The sequence below is a fragment of the Pollicipes pollicipes genome, unplaced genomic scaffold, assembly GCF_011947565.3.
Source record: "Pollicipes pollicipes isolate AB1234 unplaced genomic scaffold, Ppol_2.1 Scaffold_6686;HRSCAF=7923_pilon_pilon_pilon, whole genome shotgun sequence".
Taxonomy (NCBI): Eukaryota; Metazoa; Arthropoda; class Thecostraca; order Pollicipedomorpha; family Pollicipedidae; genus Pollicipes; species Pollicipes pollicipes.
Genome location: NW_023596921.1, coordinates 38,627,574 through 38,647,471, shown reverse-complemented (window position 1 = coordinate 38,647,471; position 19,898 = coordinate 38,627,574). Strand labels below are relative to the sequence as shown.

The 19,898-nt window shown below is 52.0% G+C and overlaps 1 protein-coding gene across 3 annotated transcripts in view; it reads right to left on the bottom strand.

Annotated features, from left to right (window-relative positions):
• Positions 1-19,898, bottom strand: part of LOC119107643 (uncharacterized) — a 57,330-nt gene that overhangs the window by 7,368 nt on the left and 30,064 nt on the right. For all 3 annotated transcript variants that reach the window (XM_037231155.1, XM_037231156.1, XM_037231154.1), the window contains exons 2-7: positions 12,083-12,168; positions 8,869-8,989; positions 2,539-2,695; positions 1,416-1,658; positions 894-1,102; positions 71-201 (exon numbers count right to left, since the gene is read on the bottom strand). In XM_037231155.1, coding sequence (XP_037087050.1) covers positions 71-201; positions 894-1,102; positions 1,416-1,658; positions 2,539-2,695; positions 8,869-8,989; positions 12,083-12,168 — 947 coding nt within the window. The remainder of the gene's footprint in view (positions 1-70; positions 202-893; positions 1,103-1,415; positions 1,659-2,538; positions 2,696-8,868; positions 8,990-12,082; positions 12,169-19,898) is intronic.

Sequence of the window (19,898 nt, the reverse complement as noted above, 5' to 3'; positions counted from 1 at the left end):
CGGACCGCTTTAATGCCTCGCGTGGCTGCAGAGCCTCGCTGTGATAGGATCCCGCCGCAGTCGCACTCACGTGTCGTCCGGGCCGATCACGCAGATGTGGAACATCCTGCAGTCCGTCTCCGGGTCGGCGTAGTGCCCCCCGCTGACTTTGCCTTCGCAGGAGAAGTTTGTATCCGGCAGCGCCAGCGAAGGAAATTCCTCCTGCCAACACGAAGACGGATCCGACATGCAATCATCTGACTGCGTTTCGAAGCCTTCTATTTGCATCGTTCATCAGCCTGCCTACAGCGGTACCAGCCAGTCTTCCACCGTGTTACAAACAGGTTAAGTAGCAGCCAGAGCTAGTGAGCATAGGCAGCTTGCAGCCGTCAGCAGGAATGCAAATGCGCCACGCATCAAAGCGGTGCGCCTCGATCGGTCACTCCGGGTTGATAATCGCAGGTCAGCCAGCAGCTGGTACTGTTGCATGCAGCTCTGCCCACGGCATGTCAACACACTGCCATGCCTACAACGCAGGGAGCCGTCACAATTTCATCAGACCCTGGCACTATTACAGTTAAGCGGGGCAACGGCGGTCTACGGCGGCAACGCGGAAAGTAAAACATGCCACTCGTGTTCTGTTGCGACGCGTTATGTCCCGCGCGCTGATGAACAGCTTCACGCCCGGTGGCCGGGCTCTGGCGAGGTTAGGACGAGGTCACGCGGCCTCGGTCAAAGGACGGTGTCAGCCGAGCGGTCCGGGGCGGCACAGTCTGCGCGAGATTGGGACGCCCGCCGCAGCGGACACTCAGAACACATACCATCTCATGTCGTCACATAATTCACACTCGGTCGCATGCCGTCTGCCCGCGCAGAGCTGAAGGTCTGCAGGCGACTGTCGCCGCGGCACGCACCTCCTGGGTGAGCGTGGGCGCCTAGGTCCGACGCGTCCAGCTTGGGCACGAACGGCTTGCCGTTGGTGACCACCACACGGGGCCTGTCCGGGTCGTTGACAACCGGTATGATGGGCACCGTGACCGATTCCAGCGCCGCCAGGTGTGCCGTAGTGGTGCTCGGTGTCGTCGTCGACACGCTGTTAAAAGGACGGGTCTGCCGGAACCGGCTGCCGGAACAAAAAACAAGAGATTACAAAAAAAAACGCATTAGACATGCCGGTATCTCGTAGGCCAAGGCCGAATGGTGTTATGGGCAATGCATCTTATGTGAAAAATATGACCAAGTCCTGTTGGCCTTTCGACCAAGGTTCGGCGCTGACACGATGTTTCATAAGCATTCATAATAAATGTAAAGTAGGATGATCCGTTATGCCATGAGGCGCCTGGGCTCCTTGCGGTGGGACCCACTCCCCACAAATCCGCTCAAGTGTCCCGGGCACTGCAGCGTCGCCAGCGGCGGGCGCAGCAGCAGCCGCTCACCTGAAGGCCGGCTGCTTGGGCAGCTGCTGCTGAGCACGCTGCTCACGCACGGGCGGCCGGAACGGCGGCACCTCGGAGCGGGTGCGCGTGCAGCCGCGGTAGCCGGCACAGTCGGTGCCGTAGTCGTACGTGTAGTCGGAGGCCGGGTAGCGGCCCGAGTCCTGGTAGTCAGAGTCGAGCGGCAGGAAGGCGTGCGCCTCGGACGCGTCCCCCGTGGAGTCCGTCACGTTTCCGGCGAACTCCCTGGAAGTCGTATCGTCCGTGACGCGATGGCTCAAGACACGTTAACGCGACGGCTTTGTGAGGACCGCGCAGGTGATGCTAACTGGGGTGCAGTACGCCAATGCGCTCTGTTGCTAGCACCTCATCAGCGAGCGTGCCCTCCCCCGGTCCAGAGGCCGGCCGGCCGGTCCTGCCAGCCGTCCGAGAGCGTCTGGCCGTCGGCGGTGACCCATCCAACACCCAACACATCGAAGCCCGGTCAGACCCATGTCACGTGACCTGACGCAACCGTGGGCTATGCCGAGGCCTGCATGCCACGTGTTGTGGGGTCGCTGGGCGACCCAGGCCGTCCCACTGTCTGTGACGTGCACGGCGTGTCGGATGGAGCTGTCACAAGTCAGAGACACAGCACACTTCGCTCCGTTCCTTTCTGTTGGTATCTGCCAAACTGCTCGGCGATCCGGTTGTTGTTGTTGTTTTTTTTTTTTTTGTTAGCCCAACGGACAAGCAGCCGCGTGACAAGACTTGAAGCCTGTTAAGAAAACCCGCGAAAACAGCGCACGCACCATGCGCACTTAAAGCGCATGAGACGTCAACCTGAACGGAGTGCACCACGCCTGTTCCTTCGCGCCGATGAAGGTCACGAAACCGATGAAGGTCACGCACCGATGAAGGTCACAAAACCAACGGAGCTGGCGATAGTTAACAACCGCAGAGACAGTCATTAAGCGGTGTGTACAACCAGCGACGTCGTTAGGAGTCATCATGGGGTTAGTTTCTCGGCTATTCAGGCATATCGCCGAGGATGTGCATACCTATATGCCTACATATCTAACGAACACCAACGCATATAGCGCCTGAGTGGCGGGGTAGGCTTTTATGAAAGTATGAAAAGGCTCACTGCTGGTGTTTGTTGCTATGGTGGTAGAGCTCCCTGTTGACGTCGTAGATGTCGGCACCATTCGAGCAGAGCACCTCCTCCGATCTCTCGCATACGCGAGTCTTCTGGTCAAACACGGTGCCTTGCAAGCAGAGGAACTTGATGTCTTGTGTTTCACCTGGTGAACATTCATGCCGTCAGCGGGGGGGGGGGGGGGGGCTCGAGTTGACATGTCACGGGACACTCACTGATCCCACTTGACTATACCGGGATCCTCAAGGGAGAGCACATCTACTCAGAATTTCATGGAATGGCTGAGCCTGAATTCCCGGATCGCTGGATTGTGGCTGACCTTTCAGGCGACATCCGGAGCGTCATTAACATTCCCGAATGCAAACTGAGGCCCAGCAACGGCTTATTTTTCATCAGTTGTTGTTGCCGACAGACAAAAGATGTTCCGCGGACGTGCGAAGTTCTTTGGCAACGTAAGGAGCATGCACGTAATACAGGGCGACAAAGCATGAAACATCATAAGTCATACCCTACATGTGGCATACGCCAAAAAAAAATGCATAATGTGCCTTAAGACTCTCCTCCTGAAAACGCTCCAGCTTTTATCAAGAAATCCAGCTTTTGCATCGCAATAGGCTGAAAAAGTGTTGAGACCTTTGGAAGCACGATCAAAATGCTAACAAAACCATAGTTACACTCCTGCAGAGCACGGAAGCCTCTGTATACCGTTCGATCAAAGCGGCACCTGCGAATAACAGTCGGGAGCAGAGCTGGAGGATGCAATTTTCCCCGACGCAAAGGCGAATCCAAGGGGGTAAATTGAAAGATTCTCTCCTCAGATACAAAAGGGCTCGAAAGGGTTTAGAACGGGCCGAGCAAAAACATGTTTTTGACACAAAACGCAAAATAACTAGACGCCCTCGGGCCTCCGGGTGGCCGGGAGGTGCCGCAGTCAAAGAGGAGGGGCCAGAGCACGGCCTGAAAGAACTCTTGGCTGGTTGGGAGGGTCGATCTTCGAGAAGCTCCCGATCCCATTGCACTGTTCCGGACCCCCTTACGCTACTGACTATGTTGATTGTCGACCCTGTCTGTTGTGCTGACTTATCGGCTGCCCCGATCGTTCACTGGCTTCCACATTGGTCTTGAGTTCTTTCCATTTGCTCGGGCTGCCTACGCTGCTGTCAGAGTCCCTTGGTTCTTTCATGTGCTCTTTCCTTGGTTGTTTCCATTTGCTTACGCTGTTTTCAGAGTCCCTTTCTCGGTATGCTTAGGCTGTTGTCAGGGTCCTTTTCTCGATCGTTCAAAGATCCTCCACGCGCTTATCCTATCTGCTGGCGAGGCCGCACGCTGCCACTGAAGGTCCACATCTTAACCTAACCCCGTGAGCGCCCCACTCGTGGTAGATCGGAGGCCCCTTACATTGTTCTGGGGTTTTCCATCTGCTGGAGGGTCCTGGGCGCTTGTCAAAGCCTTACAAGTTAACCTAGAGAGATTCTCTCTGTGCCAAGGGGCCCTATATATTGTTCTAGCGTTCCTCCTACTTGCCCCAATTTGTGGTGGGCCATACGTCTGTTTGGAGGGCCTATCCATCAACCTAGTGGGGCACTCCCAACTGTTCAGGGGCCTTTCACATTGTTGTTGTGCTCCTCCTGTTCGCTTTGAGAACCTGGACCCATATTTTTACCAGGGTAATGTTTTCGCTAATCTTCAGAACGGATTGGCACTGCATACGGCAACGCGAACAATCGATGCTCCGCTATGCCATCAATGCTGACGTGCAAATGTGAGTACGTGCTTGTCTTGATCTCAAGTAACGCTATTGTGGCCATGGCTGGAACCTCTTCCACCAGCTTAGAAGAGCTATAATGGAATGACTAACCATGCCACTATGTGCGCGACCCGGAACAGCCTGAAACAGCTCCTAGCTAAACAGCAAAACATTCACTCGTCCAGCAGCCGTCAGCACTGCAACATATCCATTATGCATGGAGTCGCAACCTGTTTGATTTTGAAACTCCTATTGCAACTGACTCAGACTTCAACATCCTGAACGGTCCACGCAAGATCGGTTTTTCAGACTAGGTCGCGCTAAAAAACAGCCGAAAGTGACATTTGGCACCCCCTTGTGGCAGTGGCGTAGTGCACGGAATCTGTATCGCGGATGACGCTCAATAATGACGATACAAAGCGCAAATCACACCTTGCACATCGTTGTTTAAAATCAAGGGAAGAGGTGAGCCCGTCCAGTCTGGTGTGTTTTTAAAGCAAGAAACATTCGGGCGTGGATCAGCACCGACCAGGAAGGGAGGCGAAACAGTGGGAGCCGTCACTCTGACGGTGATCCAGATTACAATCACCGTGGCGGAATAACTGGTGCTGACCTCAGCAACCGTAGGCAGCCACCATGGCTGGTACAACCATCGTTCGTGATTCTAAAGCCAGCTGGCTATGGCATTTGGAGCGATGTATGACGCAATAACGCTCACGCTCCTGGATTTCGCAGTTCTCGTCAATGGTGCAGCGTTCGGTGAGATATTGACTATTCGTGGAGCTGGGCCGCTAATCCGTTCAGAGGATCAATCCGTAAATTACACAGGTGAAATATACAGACCAGAGTACCCATGAGCCGCACAGACTAATTCCATGGTGATCGAAAGCACTACTTTTCGTTGCGTGATCGTTCTCGGCCGCCGTATGATGGCTCTCGCATCCATTCTGTTGTGGATGCAGCCGCAGCCCCCGCCCGACCAGCGGAGACTGCGTCGCCGAGTGTTAATGTACTCGCGACTCAAGATTAAGAGCCCCTGTGCCCATTACTAAGAGATAGTATACACAAATATGTGCGTGTTTGTGTGCATATATGACTTAACTATGCATTTAAGGCATGGCGACATCAAGCGACCCTCACAACACCGGGCCCGTTCTCAAGTAATTTTCCTGAGGAAAACCCTTGATCCGCTCCTGTCTCAAAGACTACCTCTTAGCAACGAAAGCTCTTGCTGCACTCGCACCGAAACACAAAAGGTAACTTCAATGTGACGCAGGACATTATGATGCAACAAGAACAGGCTAGACGGGACGAGGTACGGTTTAGAAACCAAATAAGAATCTTGTGCTGCACTCGGTCCACCCGCACCTGGTGGGAACCCCGACCACGCCCGACAATATCAAGCTGCAGTGCTCAGAAACGGATCGGACGTAGGCGTTATAAACCACCGGGAATGACGCCCGATTAAAGTTACACATACTGCAGCTGACTGGGAAAGATAGCAGGCGGAGGCCGAGGGTATGATTGGTACACCTGTGTCTGCTGGATGTTGCGGCGTAAGGGTGGGCTCAGTCCAAAATGACATAACTACCGTTGGTTATGTGTGTATGTCACAGTTCAAGCCAGTTGGCAAAATGCCTGATCTTGACAGCGTTTGACATTGCATCAATGTATCCCGGTTGAGAAACGTAAGTGTCGGAATCAGCTGCCGCACCATCCTGTTTCCACAGAGCCCGTTGGAGGGGTGGCACTTCCCGGCACACACACACACACACACACACACACACACACACACACACACACACCACACACACACACACACACACAAACACACACACACACACACACACACACACACACACACACACACACACACACACACACACACACACACACACACACACACACACACACACACACACACACACACACACACACACACACACACACACACACACACACACACACACACCACACACACACCACACACACACACACACACACACACACACACCACACACACACCACACACACACACACGTACTTCAGCGGTGCCGGACCCTCTGAAACCATTTTTTCCTTGCATCGGCACAGGCCTAGCATCAAAATAAAAAATTGGCCCGGACCTCGGTGCCTAAAAATCATACCAAGTAGCGCCGCTGGCCCGATGACCACCGATCCGCTGCCCTCCAGCCCGCCATGGCGAGGGAGCGGATCTTTCACCACCGATCAGCCCAACAATTCAATCAGACGGGCGGAGGGCGCGCGCCGCGGGAAGCTGGCCCTGCCGGTCGGCGCCACGGGCGGCCGCGCGCCCGCGCGCGCGTGTTGAAACGCCGCCTGGCGAAACGACCCGGCCGGGTCACGCCAGCCGTGCTCACGGTCGTGTGCCGGCTCACAGCCGTGTTAAGTAACCGACACCCGGGTCTGATCACGTCCTGATCGATCGCGCGCTCCCGTGTGGTGCGAGACGGTCGGACGACATGGGCGCCCCCTGCGCGGGTCGGACCCCCGCGTGGTGCGAGACGCTCGAACGACGCGGGGTAGGGGGAAACGGCTTCCCGCGCATGCCTCAGCGGACCGGATCTGCGGATCCAATCAGGGAACGGCTTCGGGGGTAGGTCGGCTAAACGTCATTTTGCTTGCAAAAAGGCCAGAGCAGGTTTGCCGTGGGTCCTGTGGCCAGGACCAGCCGGCTGGTGACTCATGTGTTCTATAGGCGCGACCGTCGATGTCCGCGGCCTTTGGTCACGACCATTGGACTAATACTCCGTGCACTGTGGTCACGACCCTCATGTCAAACTGGGCTGTCCGTCGAACGGGGCTTACTTCTCAGTCTAGCTAATGGAAAATTTTGAGCACGGTAGCCTAGCCTGGCCTTCACTTTTTATGGCATTAGTTTTGCAAGCGTGCAACCACGGCTGCATGCAATTTTTTGGCAACACGAAACATGGTTTTTCAAACTACCGTAACATGTTTAAGGCATTTAAATCAAGGCTGCTTTCCAGGCATGGTTTTTCAACAGCATTGCAGTATAATAAGTATTTATCTAACGGTTCCATTGGATTAACGTGGAACCCACCAAATGAACGCCCTGTGAAAGAGCGCCGCAACATGGGAGAAAACTGAGCACAGATCTCGACCGCCCGGCATTGCAGCGAAGTAGTACCATCGCATGAACTGGCAAAAAGAGCAAGAAATGGTGACCACGCAAGTGTCCGTTACTGCACGCCGGGGGCCACGCGCGCTCGAGCGTGGGCCATGAACGCGGCTGATTTGAGCGTACTTTGGCGATTGACGTGAGTTCTTGTCAAGCGGAGCGGGCACCATTCGAAAATTATTGCGTAGCGCTGCTGAATCCGCCGCCTGCATACCTGCTGAGCCCAGTTCAACTTAGTCCGAATAATAGACGCCGGTGGTCGGTCTGAGCATGGCCGATGTCGCCTTAACAAATGGTCTCGAGCGCAAGCTTCTGGGTTGCGTAAGCCCTGACGTACGGAACATGACAGCCGTACCAGCGTACAATCCATTCAGCTGCGACCAATAATCTCCCAGTACATCTGTGGTCTGCCAAAGAGCCGGCCACAAAGAAAGAAAACGAGTCAGTGCAATCGACTACCTTGTTTTCCTTGTTTGGTCATCGGGCAGGTCAAGCCATCGCCAGCCCACTTGCAAGCCCTACCACTCTTGAACTGGTGCGTTACCGTTACTGAACCCATTTGTAAGCCGAACCCTCGCGAGCGACTCTCGGGCTGCGGCAAGGACGGCGCACCGAACTCGCTACGGCAGTTACCATGGTGTCTGGCCATGACTACAAATACCTGAGCCAGACGAGTGAAGCGATAATGAGTGAGGCCGCCTGCCAATGTCAGTGAGACGTGCGCCGAGCGGCGGCGCTGGGGGGTGCCGGTGCGGGCGACGCTGCCGACACTTGTGATCCATCAACACGGTCTTCGTCACCCATCGTTATCGGTGCGCCGCACATGAGTCTCCCGCAGATCTGTGCTCTGCTCGTCGGCCGGTCATTAGCGATGCAGCGCTGTCCATGGATCCTCATCAATATACATGGTGTTTGTCAGCGACTCCAGCCTGCTGCGCGCGCCGCACCGATCGCCGGTCCTCCCCAGCGGCCCATTACCGGCCTGTCGCCACGGCCGCAGGGCCCGGCCGGCTGGCTGCCGTCCGGGTGTGGGCGACGTCGGCCTCAGATCGGTTAATTGCGACAGGCCGCGACGCCGTTCGGCCGGCCCGGGGCGAGGTCGTCAGTTGTGGGTCAGGCCGCGTCGATACCGGGGCAGGGCCGATCTCCGCCGCCGCCGCCGCCGCCCGAGCAGCGCGGCTTGCGAGGCCGCAGCGGTCCAACGAAGGCGACGCGGCGTCGTAAAGCGAGGTAGTCCTTGATTCGCGCGCATATATCTAATGAAGAACTGAAACTAACGGAGTTTTGCTTCCATTTCAAGTACAGCGGGTGGCTAACTGAATTCTAAGTGTCATCCTTCACCTGCTGACCAATGATGTATAGAACAAGCGAAAGACCCGACGAATGGTATTGGCAGTAAACGTTTGCACACCTTTCTGGCCCAACGTGCAGACGTGAAACATCTGGCAGTTGGTCTCGAAGTCAGCATAGTAGCCGCCGACCACCTTGCCCTCGCAGGAGAATGAGGTGTCCGGAAGATTGCCCAGGTTCAGCTGTGGACAGCGAGACAACGGTCACACATTCACGACAAACGTTAACTCGGGATCAACCTCGCCAGCAAGTCGTGCGCAATGACTTCAGCAAAATGCTACCTCACCAACCAAAGTCGTGGTGGTGATTCGATAATCACGCGAAGCATTTTAAAATGGCTGTGGGCGTGGTGTAATGCTTACGGTGCACATGGCGGGTCCATCGCAGGAAGACACCCCATGCCACTCCTGTAAATGTTACATAATTGGCAAAAGTGGCATCGTTATTTAAGGTAAAAATACTTGTAAAACTTGTACGCATTTTTTGCGTGAGCAAAAGGAGCCGCTCCGATTTTGTGACTGCAGTGTCTGAACCGTTTGTGCCCCAGTAGGACCTTGTGACTTTTCTTATCATACTTCTTAGAAACAAATCCTCTTGTAGCGTCGAATAACTCAGTGCAACCAACGGAACGTTCAGAGGAAAGCATGTTCAAGACTAATGTGCATCTTCGCAAACTGATCGCAATTTGAACTAACTGGTATGTTTTGAGGTGAGAGTTTGCATTTCATTGAAGTGATTTGGCCAAGTGATGCATCGCAGCACCTGTTAGTAGCACTAGAGTAAGAGAAGGGACCACAAAATTTGCTTACACTTTTCTGCGGAAAATTTGAATGTTGACAGCATGTTGCGACTCCAAAACATCTTTCTATATGGCTTGTTGTAAAACATTTTGCATAATATGATACTGTGGAACTTTGAGAGTATCTTCCACTCAATTGAGTCAGAATATGTCTTGTCGTAATTTGAATCGAGAGAATAAGATTATAAAGCATGCGGTTGCAAGCGCTCGTTTTCCATTTTGGTTTAGCTTACTGAGGCTGCGACTCTTCGGATTGCGCTGGTCTTTGAGGTCATCAAGTGGCAGAATGTAACTCGATAGCCACTTGCCAGATGATTCACTTGGTAGATTTTGAAAACCCAGAGAATGACTAAACAATCCTCGTCACCAATTTAGGTCTCCGTGAGCTGCACACGGCAAAAGACGCACTGAATAGGACGTAAGATAGCCAACAATTTTGAGTCACAGTCGCTCAGCAATTTGCCATGAAATCAAGTGTATTTTTTAGCACAACAATGCAGGGTTGCCTGGAAATGTATTTGCCACGCCCACGAAGGAAACGCGCATCGGCCACTTTCCGCAACGCTGACCGTAAGGCCGCCCGAAGGCCATGTGGCATCTCACATGTGAACATCACGAATAATGGCCGGAAACGAATCACAATTGCGTGACGACCAAACCTTAAACTTACAATGATTCAGCCTGTTATGACGCTATTTCATTGCTAAGGCCACCGGTAACGTAACCACCCGCTGAGATCGTATTGGGCAGCAGTCCAGCAGTGCCTGGGGCACTGCTGGAGTTACTGTCTGTACTACTGGCATTGTCTTACTTTTTTACCGTTGGTGGCCGCATAGGTCTGGTGCAGAACACTGCAGGATCGTTATGTGGCTCGTGCCATGTAAACGTCCAGTACGTGATACGTTCCAGACGCGTGATATGCCTATGTGGGGTTCTTGTGTTAAGGGATAGGCTCGGGCAAACGTACCCATTCGCAAGCATGGGAACAAGAGGTGCAAGTTACGAAACAACCAGTAAAACACGAGTCCTAATTGACCCGAAATGTCAGTACCTCGGATTACCATGGCGAATCGAATCAGGAGCACTTTCGTAGGAAAAAAACAGCTCTGAGTATGAGAAAACGTCTCCGCCAACATGTGGCACCTGGCACGTCCCCAACGTGCACCAAGTGTAAATACGGTAGCTCTCCGCGTAACGAATATTTTTTTTGTTGCTCGCAAAACCGGCGCAAATAAGGTTTGAACTTAACTGTGCGGCGTGCAATATGACTGCAGTATGCAGTGTGGACCAATGCTCCATCCACGAGTCACTTCGGCAGCTCAACTCTATCAAATGCCTTCTGTTACACACACCTTGACAGGGATGCTGAGAACAATGCCGTCTTTCTGTTTGCTGTGCAAATATGGACGTAGGTGTGTGACAGCGGTCGTGAAGGTCAGTAATGTCACACGTGTCATTCAATGACACAAATCACAACAATGCGATGAATGAAAACGATACCACGCAAACTTGGGCTCAATGGACACAAGGTTCGTGGATGCACACTGCAGGACAATACTGACACAGCCATGACAATAGGCACACATGAGTAGATCGCTCACACCACCGATAACGCAGCACATCAGCAGCATGAGACACGGGGCGCCATCCGATACGCTGTACCAGGACCACGTGCGGAGATAGGGCGCCGCCGTCTTTGCTATGGTGGGGTGTGGGAGTACGATTCGCTTCCATTTCACTGCACCTGCTGACCTCCGGATATTTTCGCAAGCGACAACTACGGCCCGCGCAGCACGGCGGCACGCAGTGCGCTCAGGTAAGGCACTGCGTGTTTAGTGTGCGCTGAGGCGTTCTATGGGGTGACTATCATATTTCAGTAGTACGACGCGCGGCAATGAAGAAGAAAGCATGCAGCCATGGGTGTGTCGTCAAGTACAAACTGAACCTGAGTATGACGACATTGGCCCATGGGTTGGGGGCAATGAGTCACTGAGCCCGTCCTGCCTGGCGCCACGCTTATCAGGGGTCATTAACGATACGACACGGCAGGGTAAATGCACAAGTACATGGTGAGCCAAGTAAGAAAGACATGCAAGGCTAAGCAGTCAAAGACTAACGGATGATGTGGCGTGATGTGCCACCACTGATTTCGTTTTTGAGTGATCGTTGTCATTTTACCTGGCTGACTAATGTTATCATGTTGGTACACCCAACTTTTCTACGAGTGCAAAATAACCAAGGCTGTCGAAGCGCTCCTAAACCCAAATGTCATCACCATCATACAGGTTTTCTTATTGTAACACGCATACATGTTTTCAGTCTCTGCCGACCTTACGCCCCGATAATGTGCCTGCAGCTGTATCCATCTCCTGGCGACACTCGCTGCTTAAAACGGCAGGCACGTCCAAAACACATATCAGTTTGGAAACTCTGCTCACACCAGACGTCACGCGAACGCTTTTACAGGGCTACTCACATCTGGCAGTGCGTAGGGCGGCTCCTGGCCGGCCGTCAGCGGCAGCAGCAGTAGCCATGAAAGCATGCAGAGGTGGTCTTTCCATCCTGAAACCAGCACAAACCGCGGTTTGGTTGCGGGACTGATCCACGCGGACGCGGCGCATGTCTTCCCTCGCAGAGCCAACATTCCTTGGCACAAGCTCCGATTTCAATACATGCCTTTGGCCGACACTGGACAGAGCACTCGCCCCTGACAACCAGAGCGGTCCGGCCATCCGTGTCAGGCTATCACCTCTGGGAGTTCAGGGATTCTATTATTAGGTGCATATCATCACTCTTAAAATGAGCGTGCATGACTTAAACACTCGAGGCTGAGGGACCTCAAAGGCCCAACCCGGATATTGCCATGAAAGTATCTGAAGCACTGAAAGCGTGACTTTCTTATATCACACCAGGCTAATAATAATTCCTCACTTTAGGCACCGCGCAGGGATTGCTCTAAGAGGCATCTGAAACCTACGTATTAGACAAACCAGGAGCTACCAAAATGCCTCTTTTTTAACCGTACGCAATGTCAATACCTTTCTTAAAAGCTGGAATAACGTACAATCACCTTATGCCTCTTAAATATAACATATACACATGCACACACAAACACACACACATGTATATATGCACATATATGCATATATACATGCGTATGTATGTATATATACATGCATATGTATGTATGTATATACATATATCTATGTATCTATGCATATATATGCGTATGCATATATATATATATATATATATATATATATATATATATATATACACATATGCATATATATATATATATATATATATATATATATATATGCGTGTGTTGTGTGTGTTTGTGTGTAGGCATCTCTACAAGGTCATATAACCTATTATAATAATCCTCCTATCTCTAAACCTCTATAATAATACCCTCTATAAGTCTCTTTTAACTTCCTCCGGCACTCTCTGACAAAAGACGACCGCTTTGAGAAGGTCATGACAGTCACGTTTGACGTTCAGATACCCAATAGCTTAGGTTTGTCGACGAATGCGCACCATAAGGCATTGAGTTGGCATTCGTCATCATACCACATGCCAATGCTATTCGATAAAACGTAGTTCGGAGGTCAGGTCAGACAACGTCAAACTAGGTAAGATGCACCTTTTAGGCCGGTGTCAGATTTTAGGAAATGATTGTAGATCTTGTTGACCTCGTTTGGCATTGATAGGCCATATCGCTGTGTGTATTCAAGAAGACGACACCGCCAACGCTTGTGCCGTTACTGTGCCATGAGCGGGTACTTCACATGACACGAAACGGCCTATGCCGGCCAGGCTCGAGCTTCATGGCGTGTCGCGTGTCGCATGCCGCAGGATTTAGCATGTCGTGGTCATGTCTGCGGGCGGACTGACATCGGCATGCGGTGAAGTGAGTCGATGGCTATAATTTGGCACCGATCTCACAGCCATGCTGATGTCACGCACAGGCCATGGCGTAAAAGGGGACTGAATTCCTTATTTCATCCTGGTGGTGTTATTTGGCCAATCGGGGCGCTTTTGCAACAGCATTCAACGACGCGAACACAATCTCGCTTTACGCGATCTGTCCGGTGCCGTTACTTGAGAGCATGTATTTTCAGATGGCGAGTTCAACTCATACAGCACAGGTGAGAAAAGCAATGTGGACCCGGGGGAGGTTGTTGCTATGCATTGTGTACAAAATAATCAGCTCATGACGATTGTAAGAATGGCTGGGTGCGGACCATTGCCTCGGGCTTAGACCACTGCGTGCAGGTATTATCATCTCCACGTATTAAAATAAACGAGGAGTAGTGCGGTGAAAGGCCTCTATTAGTGACAGTTCGAGAGTCAGACGGGCAAGATGTCCAGTTGCGTCCGGAATGACACGCAACTTCTGTCGTGGGCCGACTGGAACACGCCTGATCTTGACCTTGAGATCTGATCTTCTCACGAGAGGAGCAGTCAAACAGCTCAACAGTCAACCGGCAACGGTCAAACAAAGGAGCACCTACGTATCTGTGCCACAAATATAGATCAAGGTCATGCGAAGTCATGTCCTGATGACACGACCTAGTCATAGACTCAAACGTTCATGCCGCGCTAGCCGTCGGATGTTATCTGGCTGTTCCTTCATTCCATCTCATGAAAGTATGGCAGCTCAATATGAGTGTGCTTGGTGGTCGAGAAGTTTATTTCTTCCCTCCTGACCTCCACTTATTTATTCAGGGTCGTTAGGCAACTAGTAGAACCAAAGCCTGAAAATGGAGTAGTTGTGTAGGGATGCATGTATTTGTGGTGTAGAGGAGCTGTGATGTAATTTGCCTACCTTCTGATGAAAATATGGTGCATTAGAAACAAGTGCGGCTAATCTTTCTACATTTACATAAATATATATGCATCTCGCTCACAGCGTCGAGCCACTGCGCGTAACGTGAAAGACATGCGTCAACAGCGATGCATGCGTCAAAAACGAAAACAAATGCATCAGCGCGGCGACTTCCATTGTGTTGAGCGTTTAACCGGAGCACCTGTCCAGCTTTGCTTTGTTCCGCCGCCTTTCCATCGTGTGGCCGTGAAGTGATCTGCTGGACTAGCGGTGCTGGCGGTGCTGGCGGCGCCGGGCAGCCGGCTGTCCTTGCAGCGGGTCGGGGGCCGCCCGGGGAGCGGCAGCGGCCGCTGGCTGCAGCGGCGTGCCAGCCCAGGGCGGCAGCCAGGGCGTGGCCGTCTGAACCGGGAGCCATCTGCCGGCGCGGCCGGGCGCGGCTCGCTCGTGGGTGTGGCCCCTCCGACCCGGCGGCGACCTCGGACGCCCGCGCCCTGGCGCACCCTCTGCCGACCGGCGCACCGCTGGGCACCGTGGACACGCGCGCAACGGTGGAAACCGGTAGAGCGGAGGACGGGGCATTGGTTTAGTGGGGCAGTGAAAGGGGAGCCGAAAGATCATGAGGCAAGGGCAAGCGTGCCACGGAGGCTGTTAAAAAACATTTTGACGATGACAGTACAGTAAAACCTCATACGGGCCAGCTGCGAAAGCGCACCCAACGGGTTTGGCCAGCAGAAATTTGGACCCCTACCTTGTCATACTCACCGGAATACCCCAAGTTATCATACTTGTTTTGCATTCACAGTACTGCGCTTCTTGCAGCTGTCAGCCATGTACATACCAGTGCAGAGGTGGCGATTTGTATTATTCTGGGCTTTGGTCACCACGTGTTGATTTGGACTACAACGCTGTTTTGCCTCTCCCCAGCCCTTTTTGCTGGAATATGCCCAAGGTTTTGGAGACTGCTGATTGTCGCACAAAGTCCATGTTCTTCGGAGATGATTGGCCGATACAAAAACTACAGTTTCGTCTAGATAAAAGAGTAGTCAACGAGTGATACAAAAACATCCAATATGAAAATTGTGAAGCATAAAAAGGGGGTGCAATCCGTATAGAACTGAAAGTTTCGAGGGAGACTAGGCTGTCAGGCCGTCAACTTGCCCCCCCCCCCCCCCGAGGAGAAATTCTTACCATTTCATGCTTACGAATGAAAATGGAGCGGGGTAGAAGAATGAGGGAACCTGGCATAACAAAATCGATACGGGACGGGCAGTGGTGCGGTAAACATTACCAGCACTTCCCAACGAAATCATGTGTGCGCCTCTGGCTGCATTGTTACAACGTTGCAAGCGTCGTTACTGCATTTCGACGTTGTCTCGACGTAAAACTACAAGTTTGCATGCCACTGTGTCAATGCGTTCCGTAAACTAGAACAAGGATGCCTGCCCTGAGTGATGCTGGCACACTGCCAAAGCTAGGTCCCGCAAACTGCAGCATTTATGGGTCAGCGGAGGGCTCTAAATTGGTGTGCGGGCCACGGTGGCGCCGGTCACATGGGTGCCTAAAAACGCTGTCGGCCCGTCTCCTGATCCATCGCAGACACCGGGACGGGCACATGGCGGCACACTGATCGTCTCGATAGTGCCGAAGATCCGGCGACGCGGAGACCTGCGCATTCATCGTGAACGGCCTCTGAATAGTGTCTGCCTTGTTGCGACGCGTGACGTGAACGGTGTCTGTGTGTCTGGGGAGAATGACGGCGTGTCTGTGTGTCTGGGGAGAATGACGGCGCTCCGGTGGTCGTTAACGTGGTGTGTTTGATCACCACGCCTCCATGTGTATGTGTGTGCACGTGTGCTGCGCAATAAACCACACAAGGTGCTTCCCCAAGCAAGCCACGTTTATGTCCACAACTCCTTCAGTTATGCCACGAATGTTGAAATATGCATACCAGCTTAGAGCGTGACGCATACAAAAGTATTCACATACAATCGTGGTCTGCGATGCAAGTCTGGCGCTCGCGAGGGCAGTGCTCTAAAGTGCCCTCCTTTCAGAACAACACACATTGTGACACGCCTGTTGACCTTCTGGGCCACGTAAGTACACGTGTCTGGTGGTACACACCCCTGCGTACCACGCATACCGCAGCACGTATCTCCCGCCTCAGCTGTCCTGGTGTCCGCGGGTTTGTCATGTACATGACGCTCTGGAGGCACCCCATAGATCAAAACCAAAGCCGGTGGGAGCGGGCGGGTGCGGCGGCCGGTTAGCGGCGGCACGCTCTGGTGTCCGGTGTCCTCCCATGCGCTCCCTGAGCTAGGCCAGACTTTTCGTGAGGGGCGTGCCGTCGTGAGGCGTTTGGTTCCGTGCTGACTGGTCACAGGACGTCTATGTTCTTTTGCCGGTTGAGTGCCGATCCCTTGCTGATATGATTGGTCTGGTTCGCAGTAGACTCATTGGCAAATAAATCGTTCAGCAAGGGGTATAGTTAATTGGCGTGAATTTTGTTATCGTCGAAGTGTGCTCTAAATGTTGGTTGAGTCAGTTCGCCTGAGCCTATGATTGTCTAGCTATCCTGGTATAATGTATCTAAGATCAAATGAATACATTGGCACCCCGTGGTCATATTCAGGTTTGACACTCACAGCTATGCTCACAAAAGTGCACATCAGTGCTTGAAAGTGTTTCATCAGGGTGGTTAAAAAGTATGCAAAGCCCAGATTCACGAATATGAAGCAGCGGTTTTCCAGCCCGGTTTTCCAGTTTGCTCTCCTTGAAACGAACAAGGCAAAACTATCTCAGGTACACGTATGCTTTAACTTTTTCAAAGATTTTACTTAGCTGCTGGACAACGAACAGGTCAACGTTTGTTGGAAGTCACGGAAGAGTCAATGATGGACCGAACCAAAATGCTGGATGAATTACCGGCTTTTAAATTTTTTTCTTAGCGTGCCTTTTTCTCTCCCTGCTATTCTTAACAAGGCGTTCAGACCATTCTTCACATTTGGTGACCCAAAACCGCATGAGGTTGCTAGGGATTAGAACCACACTATCCGTTAGTCATCTTTGGAGTACGATGTGGATATTCATAGCCTGGGAAACGCTCGGTTGATTGACCGACAAACACAAGGTCATGAACTGAGGTGAGCGAAAGGGGTCGAGCCTGCTAGGGCACAACAACCTCACAACTCAGCGTGTGCCCACCCATGAATATATATATATATATATATATATATATATATATATATATATATATATATATATATATATATATATATATATATATATATATATATATATAGATAGATAGTGAAATCTTGAAATCCAGGCCAAACAGCTGCCCCGCTGACCTGACATCTAACCCGAGCTGACCCGGTCATGGAGGTCAGGGCTCGGCGTGGCCGAGATACCTCGGATGGGCGCCGGCGCAGCTCGTCACTCTCCGGGCCGGCCAGCTAACAGGCCCGCCACTGGACGGCAGTCACGAGAGGCCGCGCGCTCACACACGGCTGGTGATTAGCGTGAATCGCCAGTCACGGCCGGGCAGGGGCAGACGGCGCGCGGGGGCTGGCTTCGCGGCGAGCGCCGGCCGCTCGCCTGGTGAAGGCTCTCACGGCCTCGTGGCCCAGCCAGAGCAGCGTGAAATGTATAGGCGGGATGAATGGCAGTCATGCGTTCTGCAACGAAGTTATAAGACCCAGAACTAATCTTGAGGCTGCTGTGCATTCAGCATATATATATATATATATATATATATATATATATATATATATATATATATATATATATATAGATAGATAGATAGATAGATAGATAGATAGATAGATAGATCAACGGGGATAAGGGGGCATTCGCACTCAGGCAAGAAGACTTTCCAACCAGTAATCTGAGTTTGACTGTAACAACCCTTCGCGCAAAACGTTTGCACCCAAGAAGACACATGACTGCTTGCGTTCGCACCCATATTGATTCACATTAGACCAAATGTATCACATAAACGTGCATATGTGCATCCAGCAATGTGGCATCCTGCAGTTACTCTGTACTTTTGGCCGGCTCGGCTGATCGCAAAAGCCAAATCATGGGGGGTACGTCGTCAAGGCTTGATTTCCGACTGATGAGCACATAAACGCCAGCGTTGTTAGAGCGCTTCCTCAACAGACATGTAGAGTTTTTATTTGAAATTTTATCATGATGAAGTTTGATGCCTGGCATGAGAAGCGAAAAATCTTGTCCTAAATGTTTGAGAAAAAATTACAATCTGGACGCAAAAATGACCTTGGACTTGTGATGTAAGCAGCATACAAAATCATCCCACCGTTGCAGTTTCCCATCACTGCCGCACCTTACGATGGCATTCGGCCACAAATAACCACATCAATCCACTTGCAAAATGGAAGCAAAGCTCCGCTCAACAGTTCGGACACTCGCTTGCCTTATGGGTTCGCTGTTTTAACATGAACTGGAATGTTGTGAAATGTGCTGAAAGTAGCTGGAACGCGTGCCGACACCCTGGTCATATGCAGTGATATGGAACAACTATTAACACAGAACAACGTTCTGTTTCCACCGCTTAAAAGCTGCCGGAGGTTATGAAGGTCTTCTCTCGCCAGCAAAGCTAAGCACCAGTGCCATATCGGCCACCCTCCACCGAAAAAATACACCTCACCGCTGAAAGCCGAGTGTGGCCATTGGGAGCGCCGGAATGCACCTTCTCCGGCAAACAGCCATCCTGGCAAAGGGCCGCACGCTGGCGCCGCGCGACCGACGCACATCGGGACCGTAACATTGAGCTAATTGGTGAAGTGCTGGACTTGAGTCGTGACCGCGGCACAATGCAGACAAATCAGGCGCTGTGGCCACGAGCCGCGTCCGGCCCGTTGTGAAGCACCTGCCGGGGATTACCGATGGCACAGCGAGTATCGCCACACTAGGGCCTGTCACTGGCGGCCCTAGTTACGCCACCATGGCCTGGCTGCCATGGTGGCCATATCTTTTTTTTTTTACTAGCTTTCATTTGATCTTATCGTGGGTCCGCGTAAGATAAGACGTTACTGGGTCGCTAATGCGGTGACGTTTTAAAAGCTCCCATGATGTTTTTTTTCTATGAACGCTGAAAACGCCGAGAATTTCTGTCCTAAGTCACACATACACAGAGAGGACACACAAAGGGCACACCTAAGGACAAACACATACACAGAAATAGAAGCGTGCAAACTCGGATTCCTCGAACACGGATCAAAATTGAGCCTAAGCAGGAAATTGTCAAACACACGGCGTGCTTTTTTCATTTTTTAAAGGTCAAGAACAACATAAGCCGATAAAAGTGGATGATAAAAGTCAGCAGCCGAGCCCAGGACGAGGCCAGCACATTGCTGAGCAGCAAAATATCACAGGTCGAATCCGGTCGGCCCTCAAGGGGCCAAGAGAGTGGTCAACGTCGGGTCCGTGCCACCCCATGACG